Here is a 16,056-nt window from a genome sequence, read left to right on the forward strand (position 1 = left end):
TTTGTTTTTGAAGTTAACAACAGCAAAGATTTCTTAACTCTGATAAAACTTGCTTTGAGATGAAGAAATATCATTACTAAAATATGCCATTTTTTCACAGGCCCACTTGGATCTCAGTTAATTTATAAAAAATAAAAAAAATAAGAAAGTAAATGGTTGATTACCTCTGTTCTAAATAGGATGTGTCGCAGGATTCAGAAAAACTTGGTTTTCCCTAGAGGAGAGAGATTTTGCCAACCAAAATGACATATTAAAAAAAAAAACACGAATAAGAGTGAACAAAAATAAATGTGAGTTATCTGAATTGATGTTATTTTTTTCAAAATAATAATACAAAAGAATAAAGTTAGTGGAAAATAAACTGATGAAATAACCTATGAAACTATCCGAAGAAGGTAAAAGACGTTTTTGAAAGTAAACTAAAATAAAATTCAAAGAACTACAGTAAGGTTTTCTACTGCATATTTATAGCAACATTTGTTAGTGCAGCAAACTCCAGTAAATTACAGTTTCCAATCTGGTTTTTCAGACTCTCTGAAGAAAAGAAAAGATATTTATGGTTTTATCGCTTCTACTGCAATAATGAAAACTGCTCCCTTCCTTTAGTCCTGGGTAGTGCCCCTGGATGGGATGAAAGGACTGTTTCAGAAATGCATACCATTTTGAGAAGATGGACATTTTCTCAACCTTTAGAGGCTCTTGGGCTTTTGACTTCCAGGTAAGAATTGCATAACAAGCATGATATTACTGACTGAGAAGAACTTGCTTGAAGAGAACTATAGAACCATATAATTAATTCAATAGCTATTCTGTTTGTTCTCAATTTTGATAGTTATGGATATTAATTTTAGATAAATGTAAGCTATGAATATAAATTTTAAACAAATCTAAGCTATAATCATGTCTGCTGCCCTAAGCTTGTAGTATAATAAATTGTAGAAGTTTCTTAAATGAGGATTCTAGTTCTTACAGAAATAATTTAATTAAGCAGGGAAAAATAAAAATCCCTACTTCTTCTCTCAAACTAAAAATGTCTTTAAAAATTAGGATCACTTTTGTACTATTAAAATATGCAAAGTTTAGCAAAATGCCCTGTGTAAAGTAGTTGTACAATTAATATGATAATGATGATGATAGGAATAAAAGAAAAAAATCTATTCCTTGCATGTCCTTGAGATCTTCACTCAGAATCACATACATGGAGCACCAGGAAAGGGCTAATGATGTCTTCTTGCTAAGGAGAAGCTTGTAGGAACAACTGTGGTAGCTGGCTCTGGTCCAGGAGAAACAAGTCTTCCTTGGCTTTCCTTTTATATTCAAAGCCAAGAAAAGATATTTTAAGTTTGTCCTGATAGCATCAGCTCACTGATGCCATGAAGAAAGTCTGCAATCTCTTGAGCCAGGCAAAAAATTGTGAAACCCCGCTCTATTCTGAATCCATTCTCAAGAACCCAAGAGGAGAAGAAAGGTGGGAAAGGGAGTTACATGAAGAACTTTCTTCATGTAACCTAAACTTACTTTTAAAGATTTATTTACCAATGAGTGTCCTTCAGAAAACTTCTGGGGTGGGTAAAGGGGAGAGTGGGTTTTTCCTATTATTTGTAAGAGTTACTAGCTTCTCAGTCACCCAAGCTCGAAATTTACATACTATTTTTGTACTCCTCACTTTGAAGATTTTATTAGTTTTATGGCTTCTTCCATTAACTGATGTGTGCTCGGATGCCTACCTCTTTCTTTGTATATATAATGGAATATATATATTTATATTTGTTTCTATTTGAGCTTGCAACTTTTTTCTTTTGTAAGCCTTCTTGTGTGGGGTCTTCTCTGACCTTGCCATGTAGAATTGATCACTCCTGGACTAGTACAGTGCTCTGTCACTTTACAGATTGCATTTTATGGTAATGTGTTTATATGCAACAGGTAAAATGTGTATATTTTCACTCACATCTGACTTAGAGCTACTCAAGGCAAAACAGATCATCTCAATGTTTCTGTTTCCTGAAGGCTTAGTATTACCTAGGACGTAGTAATTCCTCAGTATTGAACCAATCACTTTCTAAGATGCATTATTATTATTTTTACAGTAGTTTAACTTTAAATTATAAGCAATTTGAGGATATTATTATTATTATTTATATCCTACTTGACTTTGTACAGTTGCATTAGTTAATAAAATAGTTATGTGGTAATTAACAATTGATTGGTTTCATTGGGATATTCACAATTCATCATGCTAGTGTTTAAAGACCCTTTTGGAAAAAAGGTCTCATTTCCAACATGATCCTACCCCTTTTTCTGGTTTAGATGTAAGAACAGCTAAAATCTGTAAAACTGTTATGCTAAATTCTAGCTGGTTTTTGCTGAAGTTAGACTTGGGCTATTAGCACAATTATTATTTTGTCATTCTTGAGTTGATTAACTAATAGAGAGTTCATTCAAAATGTGACAGTCACAACTGACAGAATAAGAGAAAATAAATATCTGACAAGGAAATTTTATTCAAAACATGTAAAGACTCTTAAAACTCAACAACAGAAAGATAAATAACCCAAGTGTAAAATGGACAAAGGCTCTGCATGGGCATTTCTCCAAAGAAAATACACAAATGCCAAACATTTACATGAAAATATGCTCAATATCATTAGCCATTAAGGAAATAAAAATGAAAATCACCTAACACCTAAGATACCATACTCACTAGGTCTGGCTATAATCAAAAAATACAAAAAGGACAAAAAATAAAAAGTGTTGATGAGGACATGGAGAAATTGGAAACCTCATTTATCTCTGGTGGGAATGCAAAATTGTGTAGCCAATTGGAAAAGAGTGTGACAGTTTCTTAAGTGTCAAACCCAGAGTTACTATATGACCCAACAATCTTACTATGAAGTATATACCCAAGATAAATTTAAAAATATGCCCACTCAAAAACTCATGCACGCATGTTTGTAACAACATTATTCACAATAGCCAAAAAGTAGAAACAATCCAAATATCCACCAACTAATCAATAGATATGTAAAATGTGATCTATCCATACAACATAATATTATTTGATAATAAAAAGGAATGAATACTGATACATGCTACAACATGGACGGACCTTGACAGCATTATGCTAAGTGAAAGAAGCCAGTTACAGAAGACCACATATGGTATGATTCCACTTGTATGAAATGTGCAGAATAGGCAAAGCTCTACAGACAGAAAGTAAATTAGCAGTAACCCAGAGCGAGGGCAAGTTGGGAGAAAATGGAGATTGACTGGTAATGGGTATGAGGTTTCCTTTTGTGGTTATAATTGATATAATTGTTGCACAAATCTGGAAACATGCTAAAAACATTGAATTGTGCACTTTAAATGGGGTGGATTGTATGGTATTTTAGTATCTTGGTAAAGGTGTTTAAAATTTTTGAGAAAATAATTGTGAAGGTAATATCTATGAATCTCTCTAATATCTTTAAACAATAATTTTCTAACAAGATAACTTTCCAAAGTTTAAAGTTCATGGAATATTTTTTAGAAAAATCTTTAATAGAATGAGATTGTAATACTGCTCTGTTTACTCACTTATTAAATAAGAGGATTAGCTGGATGAACTTCAATATCCTCTGATCCCTGATAACTAAGCAGAATTATGCTTCGTGAGTCTTCTTTATCTAAACAGATCTTCAAAATCTGTTTGGCTCATTCAATGTTTTATGTGTCCAGATAAAATTTTTACTTAGTGCCCCTTAGTACTATCTCATATTAACATCCATAACAACCTTATGATGGAAATACTATTATTATTCCTATTTTACATATGAGGAAACTGAGGCCCATAGAGGTTATGTTGCCCCAAGTGCCCTGTAAGTTGAAAACCTGGGAGTCAAATCCAGGCATTCATGAGAGCTTATAATCTGAACCATTCTGTTTAAAGCCTTCCTGCATAAACATGCTAGGCTATTTACATATGAAATATCTTGGCTATCCTAAACAGTTTTTTAAAATTGTAAATAGCAGCACTTAGCTATCTCAGTCATGCTCAGATGTTTCTACTTCACTGTGTAATTTCTTTTTTTCTGAATAATCAGATTTTTAGAGGTTATGGGGACTGATTTTAAAGTAGAAGGTGTTTATTAAACTTCATTCAGGGAACTTAGTAGAATCCTGATTTATTTACACACTGGAAAGTTTCTTATCATGCACCAAATAAGGTCACTGCAAATGTTGGAGTATTTCCATTGTACTCATCCTCTGACTCCCACTCTCAGTTTTACTGAACTATTAAAAAACTTGAGGACAAGCTGTTTCCAGAAATGAACCTTTCAACTCCTCTAAATTAAAAAGCTGACTTTTCTGAGAACAAACAGTATGTGCTTATTAAGTGAGTTGTCAGAGTGAGTACTTGAGAGATCTATATTTTTCCTCCTTTGAACAATCTATTTTTTAAATGGTTTAACCTCTTGACAACTGGTGTGCTCCATTTCCAGCTTGGAGAGTTTTTAATATTGCTATTTACTTAATCTGTCCAAAGGTTCACCATCTCCTTTTAGTTTAATTTTAGCAAGAGACATGATGAAATTTAATTTACCTAGGATGGGCCATATGGTGTTAATATTTCTACTACTGAGTGCCAGCAGAGAGCTCCCTGGGTACTGATAACTTCCATTAGAGAAGGCAGTGCTGTCAGGAAAACAGAGACCAAGGGCTAAGGTCTGTGGTTCCTGGCAGATGGTTGCTATTTTCCTGAACCCTCATTCCCAGGCACAACTATTCAACTGCTAATAACAAGCAAAAATTACCCAAGGAATTAAAAGTCAGTTCAAGGAAAGTATTCATTTAAAAATAGCAACTTTGAATTGGCATCAGAGGATTACATCAGAAGCTTAAATAAAAATTTGACAAGGTATGAGAACTTGCCATCCCACATGATGTAAAATGATTGTTTTGCAAGAAGAAAAGCAATATTTAACAGACAGTGCCTTAGCTTCCAAAATTAGGTTCCTTGGAAAAATATTTCCAAAATATTTTTTTTCTCCAAACCATTGTATTCTTTATTGTATATTTAATTTATACTGATGCCATTGTTTACTAACATTGAAAATAGAAAGAATGGAATATGGCATAGGGAGGCAGTTAAAACTCTCACATTTGACTGAATAATTAAATTATGAATGATGGTGTATCTTTTCCATTTATTTATTGAACAAAAATATGTGTACAGACAAATTGGTAGGCACTGAATCAAAGAGGTAGACGAATAAGCCATAGTGACTGTCTCTAAACAAGGTACAATTTATAGGGAGAGACTCAAGCTAGAGGTTACCAGTCAATGTGCTCTGTACCATCACCAAAATAAGTATTAAGTACTCTACGAGCCCAAAGGAGAGAGAGGAAAATTCTTTCAAGGAAAGTAAGGAAAAGTTCACAAAGAAATTGGATTCTGACTTGAAATATTCATAGGAATTTTCTGAGTGGAGAAGCGGGGAAATGACATTCCAAGAAGGAAGACTAGTGTGTGCATGGTTATACAGGTTCAGAAAATAGTGAGTCATTTTATATAACATTAGAAGAGAATTGTATCAGGAAACAAACTTGAAAATGGTGGTTCAATTTAGATTGTTTTGGGCCTGCTGAGCCAGGTAGGTACTATGAAGTTGTTATGACATACCATGGAATTTTGTTAAGAACAGGAGTCATAAAATCAGATTTGTGTTATATGTGCATAAATCTGGCATCAGTATAAAGAACAGATTGAAAAAAGAAGAAAATGAGAGAAAGAATATTAGATAGATAATAGATACTGAAATAATCCATTTGAAAAATGATCTGGGACTAAACTAAGAAGTCTAAGCAGTAGGAATGCACAAAGCAGATTTGAGAGAAGTTTCAGAGGAAAGTAAAAAAGAGAGAAGAAATAAGGAAGACTTTAAGCTTTCAGACCTGGGAAACTTGATAGATAATTGCATCATTCACCAAGATAAGAGTTTTAGATGAAAGAGCAAATTTACGTAGTGAACGTTGAGAAGTTCTATTCTGGATATGTCACATTTTTAAAAACCCATGAGACACATAGAAGAAGATGCCTGGTATGCAGTTGTGTATACAGGTCTGAATTTTAGCAGAGAAATCAAAACTTGAAAAACAATGTGGGAGTTGTTGGCTTTCAGGCAGTAGTTGAAGCCACGGAAGTAGAGGATGTGTGACAAGTACTGTGTGTAGCTATAGAGAGGAAGTATAGAAAGAGGGCAGAGATGGAACTCTGGAGAACAGCAACATTTTTGTTGTTGTTGTTGTTGTTGTTGTTGTTGTTGAGATGGAGTCTTGCTCTGTCTCCCAGGTTAGAGTGCAGTGGTGCGATCTCGGCTCACAGCAACCTCCGCCTCCCCGGGAGAACAGCAACATTTTAAGGACAGTGCAAAGCAAGAAAAACCAGGAAAATAAACTGAAAAAAAAGTGACCAAAAGGTTGCAGGAGATCCAGAAAAGGGTGGTATCTTAGAACTCTTGAAAAAGATTTTCAAAGGCTTTAAAGAAGTATTAAATAGAATTAGGTCTAAAAACAGATCAATGAATTTGGAAATCAGGTAGTCACTGATGATATCAATGACAGCAGTTTTTTAAACTTAGTTTTAATTGACATAATAATTGTATATATTTATGTGGTACAATATAATCTTTTGATCTATATATACATTGTAGAAAGATTAAATAAAGCTAATTAACAAAGTCATCATCTCACAAACTTATTTTTGTGTTTAGAATGTTAAAAATTTATTTTTAGCAATTTCAAAATATATGATACATTGTTATTAACTCTGGTCTCCATGCAGTGCAATAGATCACAGAAACTTACTCCTCCAAGCTACTGAAACGTTGTACCCTTTGACAACAATCTCCTCTTTTTCCATTTCTCCTCTCCCCAAAGCCTCTGGTAACCACCTTTCCATTCCGTTTTTATGACACTGACTTTTTCAGATTCCACATTTAAGTGAGATTATTAAAATATTTGTGTTTCTGTGCCTGGCTTATTATACTTAGCATAATGTCCTCCAGGTTCATTCGTGCTATCATAAATAACAGAACTTCCTTCTTTTTAAGGATGAACAGTATTACATTGTGTGTACATACCACAGAGTCGTTATCCATTCATCCTTTAATGGACACTAAGGTTGCTTCTATATCTTGGCTATTGTAAATAATGCTTTAATGAACATGGGGGTACAGATATCTCTTTGACATACTAATTTTAATTCATTTGGATATATATCCAGAAATGAGATTACTGGGTCGTATTTTAATAGTGAAGTTAGATTCCATACTTCAAGTTCCTAAAAAGGAATAGGGAGATATAAATGGTGCCTCTTGGAAAAGAATTGATGACAAAGGCAAAAAGATAGCTAAAGTTGGAAGTGGTCAGAAAAAGATGTTTGATGTTTGGGGTTTGTATCCCTTTTTAAATAAAAGAGCTTCCAGCGTGCTTACAAGGTGAAAGGAAGGATATTTGAAGGGAAGATCAGAAAAGAGATGGATAGGTGAAGTAGCAAAGTGGGATGGTACTAACAGCCAACAGCCTGGAACAGAAGTGCAAGCAAGCATTTTATCCAGGGAAAAGAGTGTAACTTCTTCCTCTCAGGTGAGAGGAAGGAAAAATATGAATACAATTATAGATAAGTGTGGATACAGAAGAGAAAAATGTGGAAATTTCAGTATTCCCTATCAAGGAAGAGTGAAGGTGAGAATGAAGAAGGTGGAGTTATATAAACACAAAGATACATATTTTGTCCTTGTACGCTTTTGGAGTTTCTTGAGTTATTTCCAGATTTCACAGTTGATAACATAAGCTTTGAAATCAGACTTATCTGGTTCTACCAGTTATTCCTTGAATGACCTTGGACAAGTTTCTTTAACTTTAAAACAAAGAGTAATATTATATACCTCCTAGGGTTCTTGTCTGGAACAAATAAGGTAAGGTACATATGAGAGCATTCAATAAATGCTACCAAACATTCTTATCATCAATCCTTCAATATAATTACATTTTAAAGAGAATTTTCAGCTTCCAGATTCTTTCATTGCCAAATGTTAAATATAAATAAATTCATGAGAAATATTTAATTTCTATTAAACATAAATGACTTAAACACACTTGTCAAAACTTACATGATAAAGAGTTAGCATCTTAATAATATTTTATAATTGAGGGACATAATTTACAAAGCATTTCACAATATATGACTTGAAATACAGAAAAACCTCCTTAATATTAGTCCCAACATCTATTTCCTCCATTTTACTGATCTCCATTTTACAGATGAAGACATTGAAACCCATTTGTTTATTCATTTATTCAATACGTGTATATTGATGGCCTACTCACCTTAGACACTTTGCTAGGCCCTGAAACTAGCAAAAAGAAACCTGATCTTTATTCATGGTCTTGCAATTTTCTGGAGGTAGATAACAGGCCATTACCAAATTATGAGTGTAAAACAACAGTTGTTATCACAACTCTGAATAAAAGCTACATAATCCTATGATAACACACAACAAAAGAACCAAACCTTTCTTCAAAGGAGAAAAGTCTTCCCTAAGGAAGTTATATTCGAGCTCAAATCTAAAGGATAATTGGGAATGAATTGACAAAAGGGAAAGATTAAGAGAAGGATTTTCCGGGAAGAAAGAACTTAAATATGACTAAGTCTTGAGACAGGAACTGCACATAGGAAACTGGAAGAGAGACAGTGTAGCTGAAGTCCAGGGGAGGAGTATATGATTTAAGATGAACTGACATTTGAAGGTCAAACTAGAAGACCATGTTGAGGACTTCCAAAGCAGGACCAAGTTAGGCAAATTGGCCTTTATGCTAGTAGCAACAGTAAGGCATAAATGATTCTAAGTAACAGAATATTTTGAACAGATTTGCATCTCTTAAGGATCACTCTGGTTTCTGAGTGAAGCATAGATTTGGTGAGGAAAGCAAAAATAAATGAGCTTCCATGAAGTCTTTGCCCATGACTATGTTCTGAATGGTACTGCCTAGGTTTTCTTCTAGGGTTTTTATGGTTTTAGGTCTTATGTTTAAGTCTTTAATCTATGTTGAGTTAATTTTTGTATAAGGTGTAAAGAAGGGATCCAGTTTTAGCTTTCTGGATATGGCTAACCAGTTTTCCCAACACCATTTGTTAAATAGGGAATCCTTTCCCATTGCTTGTTTGTGTCAGGTTTGTCAAAGATCAGATGGTTGTAGATGTCTGGCATTATTTCTGAGGCCTCTGTTCTGTTCCATTGGTCTTTATATCTGTTTTGGTACCAGTACCATGCTGTTTTTATTATGGTAGCCTTGTAGTATAGTTTGAAGTCAGGTAGCATGATGCTTCCAGCTTTGTTCTTTTTGCTTAGGATTGTCTTTAACAAAAGCCAAAACAGACAAATGGGATCTAATTAAACTAAAGAGCTTCTGCACAGCAAAAGAAACTATCATCAGAGTGAACAAGCAACCTACAGAATGGGAGAAAATTTTTGTAATCTATCCATCTGACAAAGGGCTAATATTCAGAATCTACAAAGAACTTAAACAAATTTAAAGAAAAAAGCAAACAACCCCATCAAAAAGTAGGTGAAGGACTTCTCAAAAGAAGACATTTATTCAGCCAACAAACATATGAAAAAAAGCTTATCATCACTTGTCGTTAGAGAAATGCAAATAAAAACCATAATGAGATACCATCTCAGGACTGTTAGAATGGCAATCATTAAAAAGTCAGGAAACAACAGATGCTGGAGAGGATGTGGGGAAATAGGAATGCTTTTATACTGTTGGTGGGAGTGTAAATTAGTTCAACCTTTGTGGAAGACAATGTGGCAATTCCTCAAGGATCTAGAACTAGAAATACCATTTGACCCAGCAGTCATTTACTGGGTATATACCCAAAGGATTATAAAATCATTCTACTATAAAGACACATGCACATGTCTGTTTATTGCAGCACTGTTCACAATAGTAAAGACTTGGAACCAACCCAAAGGCCCATCAATGATAGATTAGATAAAGAAAATGAGGCACATATACACCATGGAATACTATGCAGCCATAAAAAAGGATGAGTTCATGTCCTTTGCAGGGACATGGATGAAGCTGGAAACCATCATTCTCAGCAAACTAACATGAGAACAGAAAACCAAACCCCAACTGTTCTCGCTTGTAAGTGGGGGTTGAATAATGAGAACACATGGACACAGGGAGGGGAACATCACACACCAGGACCTGTTGGGGAGTGTGGGGCTAGGGGAGGGATAGCATTAGGAGAAATACCTAATGTAGATGATGGGTTGATGGACGCAGCAAACCACCATGGCATGTGTATACCTATGTAACAAACCTGCCTGTTCTGAACATGTACCCCAGAACTTAAAGTATAATTTAAAAAATAAAAAATAAAAATAAGCTTCCTGTTAGGAAGCAATGGAAGTAGTTTAGGTGTCAGAGAATGGCAGTCATCCTAGGAAGATGGCAGCAATGATGTAATTAAATGAACAGAATGAGAAAATGGGAGTGAAAATGGCAGAAGTGAATGGAGAGGGTCTGTGAAAAAGAGATGTGTCAAGGATGTATTAGTCTGTTCTCACATTGCTATAAAGAAATGCCTGAGACTGAGTAATCTATAAAGAAAAGGGGTTTGTCTCATGGTTTTGTAGGCTATACAGGAAGCATGGTTGGGGAGGCCTCAGGAAACTTACAACCATGGTGGAAGACAAAGGGGAAGCAGGCACACCTTCACATGGCTGGGCAGGAGGAAGAGATGGGGAGAGGTACCACACACTTTAAACAACTGGATATCATTAGAACTCTATCACTAGAACAGCACTAAAGGGGGAAATCTGCCCCCATGAGTGAATCGCCTCCCACAAGGCCCTACCTCCAGCACACTGGGGATTACAATTCAACATGAGATTTGGGTGGGGACACAAATCCAAACCATATCAAGGCTCAGTTCTATGTTTCTGTCTTATGTAAGTAGGTCATAATAGAAACATTCACTAACATGGGGCACACTAGCTGACTAGCAAATTTTAGAAGAGCCTTATTGTTCAGGCCAGGCATAGTGGCTCACGCCTGTAATCCCAACACTTTGGGAGGCCAAGGTGAGGTTGGCAGATCATCTGAGGTCAGGAGTTTGAGACCAGCCTGGCCAACATGGTGAAACCCTGTTTCTACTGAAAATACAAAAATTAGCCAGGCATGGTGGCACAGGCCTGTAGTCCCAGCTACTCAAGAGGCTGAGGCAGGAGAATCACTTGGACCCAGGAGGTGGAGGTTGCAGTGAGCCAAGATTGCGCTACTGCACTCCAGCATGGGCAACAGAGTGAGACTCCATCTCAGAAAAAAAAAAAAAAAAGATTATTTTTCAGATTAGGATCCGTTGGCTTTGAGGTGTTATGAAATAGTTGCATTTACAGATTTGGTTGTTCAAAAAGTCTAAGCTAGAGACTCCAATTTGTTTTGTAATCATCCACAGAAGGATGTGAATTAAGTGAAAGATATAGATGAATTTGCTCAGAGAGAGGGAACATAAGGTAATAAAAGAACAGTCTCGATGTTTAAACTCAAAATTTCTATCCTTTTCAGTGCATCACGTTACTTTTACATATAATGTGTATGTTTAGTGCATCCAAACATAATATCTACATGGTGCTTTCAGTACACTACTGGCTTTATGACAGTGACTTTTTAAGATTAGCTACATGTAAAATCAACTTGTAATTATATAAGAGGAGCGAAATCAAGAACTGCTTTTTAATTGTAAATAGCAATTTTAATTCACTAATACAATGACCATCTAGTTAATTCCCAATTTCTATATGCAAGTCCATATACTATCCATCAGGAAATATCTCTGTATGGCTTCCATGTCTCCTTGGGTCTGAGATTCATTATTATTCCTGTTATATCATGACTGGGCCAATGTCCCAGTCCAATTAGACAGATTACATTGCTTACTATTAAATATCTTTATTGATCCATTTAGAATGCAATAAAATAAATAATATACCCAAGATAATCTTGTGATTTTTATATAAGCATATATAAAAATATCCAGTCAAAAAAATGAAAAGTCGTTGCTAGGGGTGCTGTAGAAAGCTTAATGGCCTAGTGTTTTGGATATTTGGATGATAGTTTCAGTGACACAAACAAATGGTGTTGGGAAAACTGCTTATACACCGAGTTTGAGTTTTTTCATCTGTATAAGGAGATTAAACTAGGTCTCAAGTTTCTTTGGGTTCTAATATTCTGTAACCATATAAAACTCCTTGAAAGAACATGAATTATTCAGTAGATAGACATTTACAATCATCTTTAAAAATCCTATTCACCACTTTGCTAGAAAAAAAAATTCTTGTCACATCTGATCATTTTTAGTACTAGAAAAATAGCAAAGATATTCATATTGACATTTTTCTTCCAAGCTGATGCTGAGTGTGTCATCAGACTCAAAATCTGTTGGAGAAACAGTTCTGCACTTCTGATGATTTTCTAATTCTAACCTGACATTGGGGCTTTTAGCTGTGAATAGCCTCATGGCATATTCTGCATGAATTCTTGCTGTGTATTCTGAAGTCTGACATTTCCATTACACTTAAATTTGATCTCAGATTTCTTTGCTTTTCAGTTTACTCAAAGTTGCTTTTTTAAAAGGTTGACATTTGTTACATCGCATTTGGCTTTCACCCATCACTTCAAAAGTTCTTTGAGTAAGATATTTTCCCTATATCCTTTTCAAACTAGAAAAGAGGAACAAGTGAAAAAAACAATAAGGGGAGAAAATCTAAAAAAGGAATAGAAGTGGTTTTTTTACTGTCAAATGGAAGAACTTGAAAAATATATTTTTCTGTTGAAATTTTATTTCATGACTCCACCGGCCCTACTGACATTTGCCTAAATCCTCTGGATATTCCTACAGTGCTCTGAGATGAGAGGGACTGTAAATGTTTGAGAAAAGAGAAGAGTAATGACGATTCCCAAGTCTGAATGTTGGTCAGATGACTTCACAGATAATTTCAGCCCAGAGAAAACACAGGCTGAGAAACAGACCACAAGTGCTAATTCCTTAACTTATGGCCACATAACAATGATCCATGCCAAACTGTGCTGTGTACATCAGAGGTTCTAAAAGTGAGGTCTGAAATCCCCCAAATGCTTATAGGGGTGTTACAAGGCTAAAATTATTTCCATAATAATTCTAAGATGCCATTTGCCTTTGTCACACTCATTTGCTCATGACTGTAGAGTGGAGTTTTCCAGGGGCCACATGATTTAAAATAAGGCAACAGATTTAACGTGGAAGCAGTAAGAGAATCCAGCTCTCTTTCATTAAGCCACATGTTAAAGAGACTCGCAAAAATGTAAAACAATATTACTAATCTCACCAAATAGTCTTTGTTTTGGAAATATTCTTTTCAGAAATATATTATTTATGTTAACATAAAATGGGTTTATTAATGTGATTGCAAATGAATTGATAAATATTTCTTAAATGTCCTGAATTTATTTCTAATATAATTATTGATAGATATCATTCACATAAACCAAAACTCTTTGAAGTCTTCAATAATTTTTAAGAATATAAAAATGTCCTGATACCCAGCATTAGAAAAGGCCACTGTTGTACAACAAATCCTAACCATTGGTCACTTATTACCTCCACCTTGAGCTGGAGAGTTACCTAAACACTTGGTGCTCTTTCTTCCCTGCAGGTGTAAGCATTACCATTTCAACTTAATCCTTTGCTTGGCCCTCCATTTTGTGTTTTGCCCTACATTGTTGGCAAGATATAGAGTTGCTATTTCACTGAAGTTCCTTTGAAAATAATCATGAAGTTGCTTTAATTATACCTTTTCCACCTTCTGAGTTTTTAGCCACGTGTCTTTGATTCTTCTTATTAACCCTTACAATCTTAGCCTTCATAGAGTATTTTTTTCTTTGTCTCTCAGTGTCTTCATTGGACAATGGCCCATGTTCAAGTGTAGATAATTTCTTAATGGTTAATGTACAGAGTTATATTTATCTTAGCGATGAGATCTTGTCCTTTAACAGATTCCAGAGACTCAATTGTTAGCTCAACTTGGAGGCCAATTAAATCCTGAAACAGAGAGACAGAGTGATTTGTGTTTCCTCCCTGTTAAGACACACTTGGGAAAATAAATTAAGTAACATAAAGTGCTTAGGTGAACACTTAGAGAATAATGAACTACCTTAAAGAATTGATTATTGTACATGAATTCTTGTCAAGCCTAATTTTAAGAAATATTTTTTTCATAATAAATGGAAATTTCTTTTGCTTTACATGATCTGCTTCCCAAGAAATAATGAAATTTTACTGACCTTTATCTTTTTTATATCTCAAGCCAGATGTCCATTTGTTACATTGTAATAATCCATTTTATGATTGATTATAAGGAAGTTTCTTATAAATGTAATTAAGGTCCTAGTTGACATCAGCCTCATGAATCTCCTAGCAGTACTTTGTTTCTGTCCCATACTCAAAGTGTAATATTCACTTCAATAGTAATTAGTAGTTCCAAGGTTAGCAGAATTGCTAAAGAGTGTCTCCTGGTATGATATGCAGGAATTATCTGTGCATTTTTCAAGCAAATCAAATAAAGCAGGATAACCTGGCTTGTGGAAAATTCAAAATAGGTTGTAGTTTTTCTGTTACATATGACATTTCAGTCTGTAAATATCACACCAAAGTCAGAGAAATAATGGGTAGCCCTCACCTCATTGAGGATCAAGTTACTGAGCATGAAATGCCAACAACTATATCCCAAAAGAGTGTTTAAATAATTTCAGATAATATCACTGAAAAGAAATGCCAGGATTTGTGGAACATATTTGTCCATCGATCTATACCTGAGTTCAGGAGCCCTTTTTGAAAAGGTATCAAGTTAAGCATAAATTCTCCAGAGGTATTCTATGTTAGAAGAAAATTCTAAGTCAACTAAAAAGTAGAATGCTTGCTCTTTCACGCAACAATGTATACTCTTAAAAGGGCATATGATTTGAAGCTTTTTTCTAGTGTTAGTCATGAGTTCGTAATTATTCACATATATTCATTAACTAGTTGGACAAGCTTTACTTTTAAAAAGTATTATTCGTTTTCTTAGCAATTAATAAAACTTTCGTATAGAAAATTTGAAAAACTTTTTAAAACTTAGCTTAAAAAAGAAAATTAAAGTAATCTATGACACCTCCATTCAGATATTTGGTATTAATGTTTTCATCCTTCTCATCTTTTGTTAATCATATTGAGAAACATATACATATTTTAAAAATGGTATTATACTACAAAAAATGGCTCTTAGTATTTTTATTTCATTAAACTTTTTTACTATTTTTAAGGAATGCATATATTCCATCACATAGTTATATCATATTTAATTTAACTATTAATTTTTAGACATTTATATTATTCCCAATTTTGTTTGCATACACATACATATCTTCACACACGTCACTCATCATATTCTTAAAATAAATTCCCAAAAGGTAAATAGATAGATCAAAAAAATAAGCACACTTAAATTTTGTTTTTGTTTTTGTTTTAATACATGTTGACCTATATTGCCAACAAGTATGAAAGAGCCCATGTTGCAGGAACTTCAGCAGTACTGCTGGCATCATTTTTAATGCGGCCAACACTTCCTAAAATAGTCAAATGCAAGCTATGTTCGGACATGCTTTAATGTCAAGTTAGGCCTTAGTCACATCTCAGAATGTCATGTGGTTAGTTTTATAGCTATTTCTCTTTCAGCTTCTTCTTGAACTTCAAGCAATAGTAATAAATAAACAGAGACATCCCTTTCCATTAAAGTGCAAAAAATTATTCCCAGCATTTGCATATATTGATACAAATACACAATTTTCCTTTTTGACTATATAGGTACTGTATTACTAATTTTTTGTTCTCCTGTTTTTGAAAGAAAAATGCAGGCATACCTTACTTTATTGTGCTCTACTTTACTGTAATTCACAGATAGTGTGTTTTTACAACTGAAGATTTGTGGCTTC

At 34.3% G+C, this 16,056-nt stretch overlaps 1 protein-coding gene across 1 annotated transcript in view; it reads left to right on the top strand.

Annotated features, from left to right (window-relative positions):
- The window catches only part of PIK3C2G (phosphatidylinositol-4-phosphate 3-kinase catalytic subunit type 2 gamma), a 385,996-nt gene that overhangs the window by 135,624 nt on the left and 234,316 nt on the right, over window positions 1-16,056 (top strand). The window contains exon 16 of the mRNA XM_003816540.5: window positions 530-718. Coding sequence (XP_003816588.3) covers window positions 530-718 — 189 coding nt within the window. The remainder of the gene's footprint in view (window positions 1-529; window positions 719-16,056) is intronic.

Source organism: Pan paniscus, chromosome 10 (assembly GCF_029289425.2).
Source record: "Pan paniscus chromosome 10, NHGRI_mPanPan1-v2.0_pri, whole genome shotgun sequence".
NCBI lineage: Eukaryota > Metazoa > Chordata > Mammalia > Primates > Hominidae > Pan > Pan paniscus.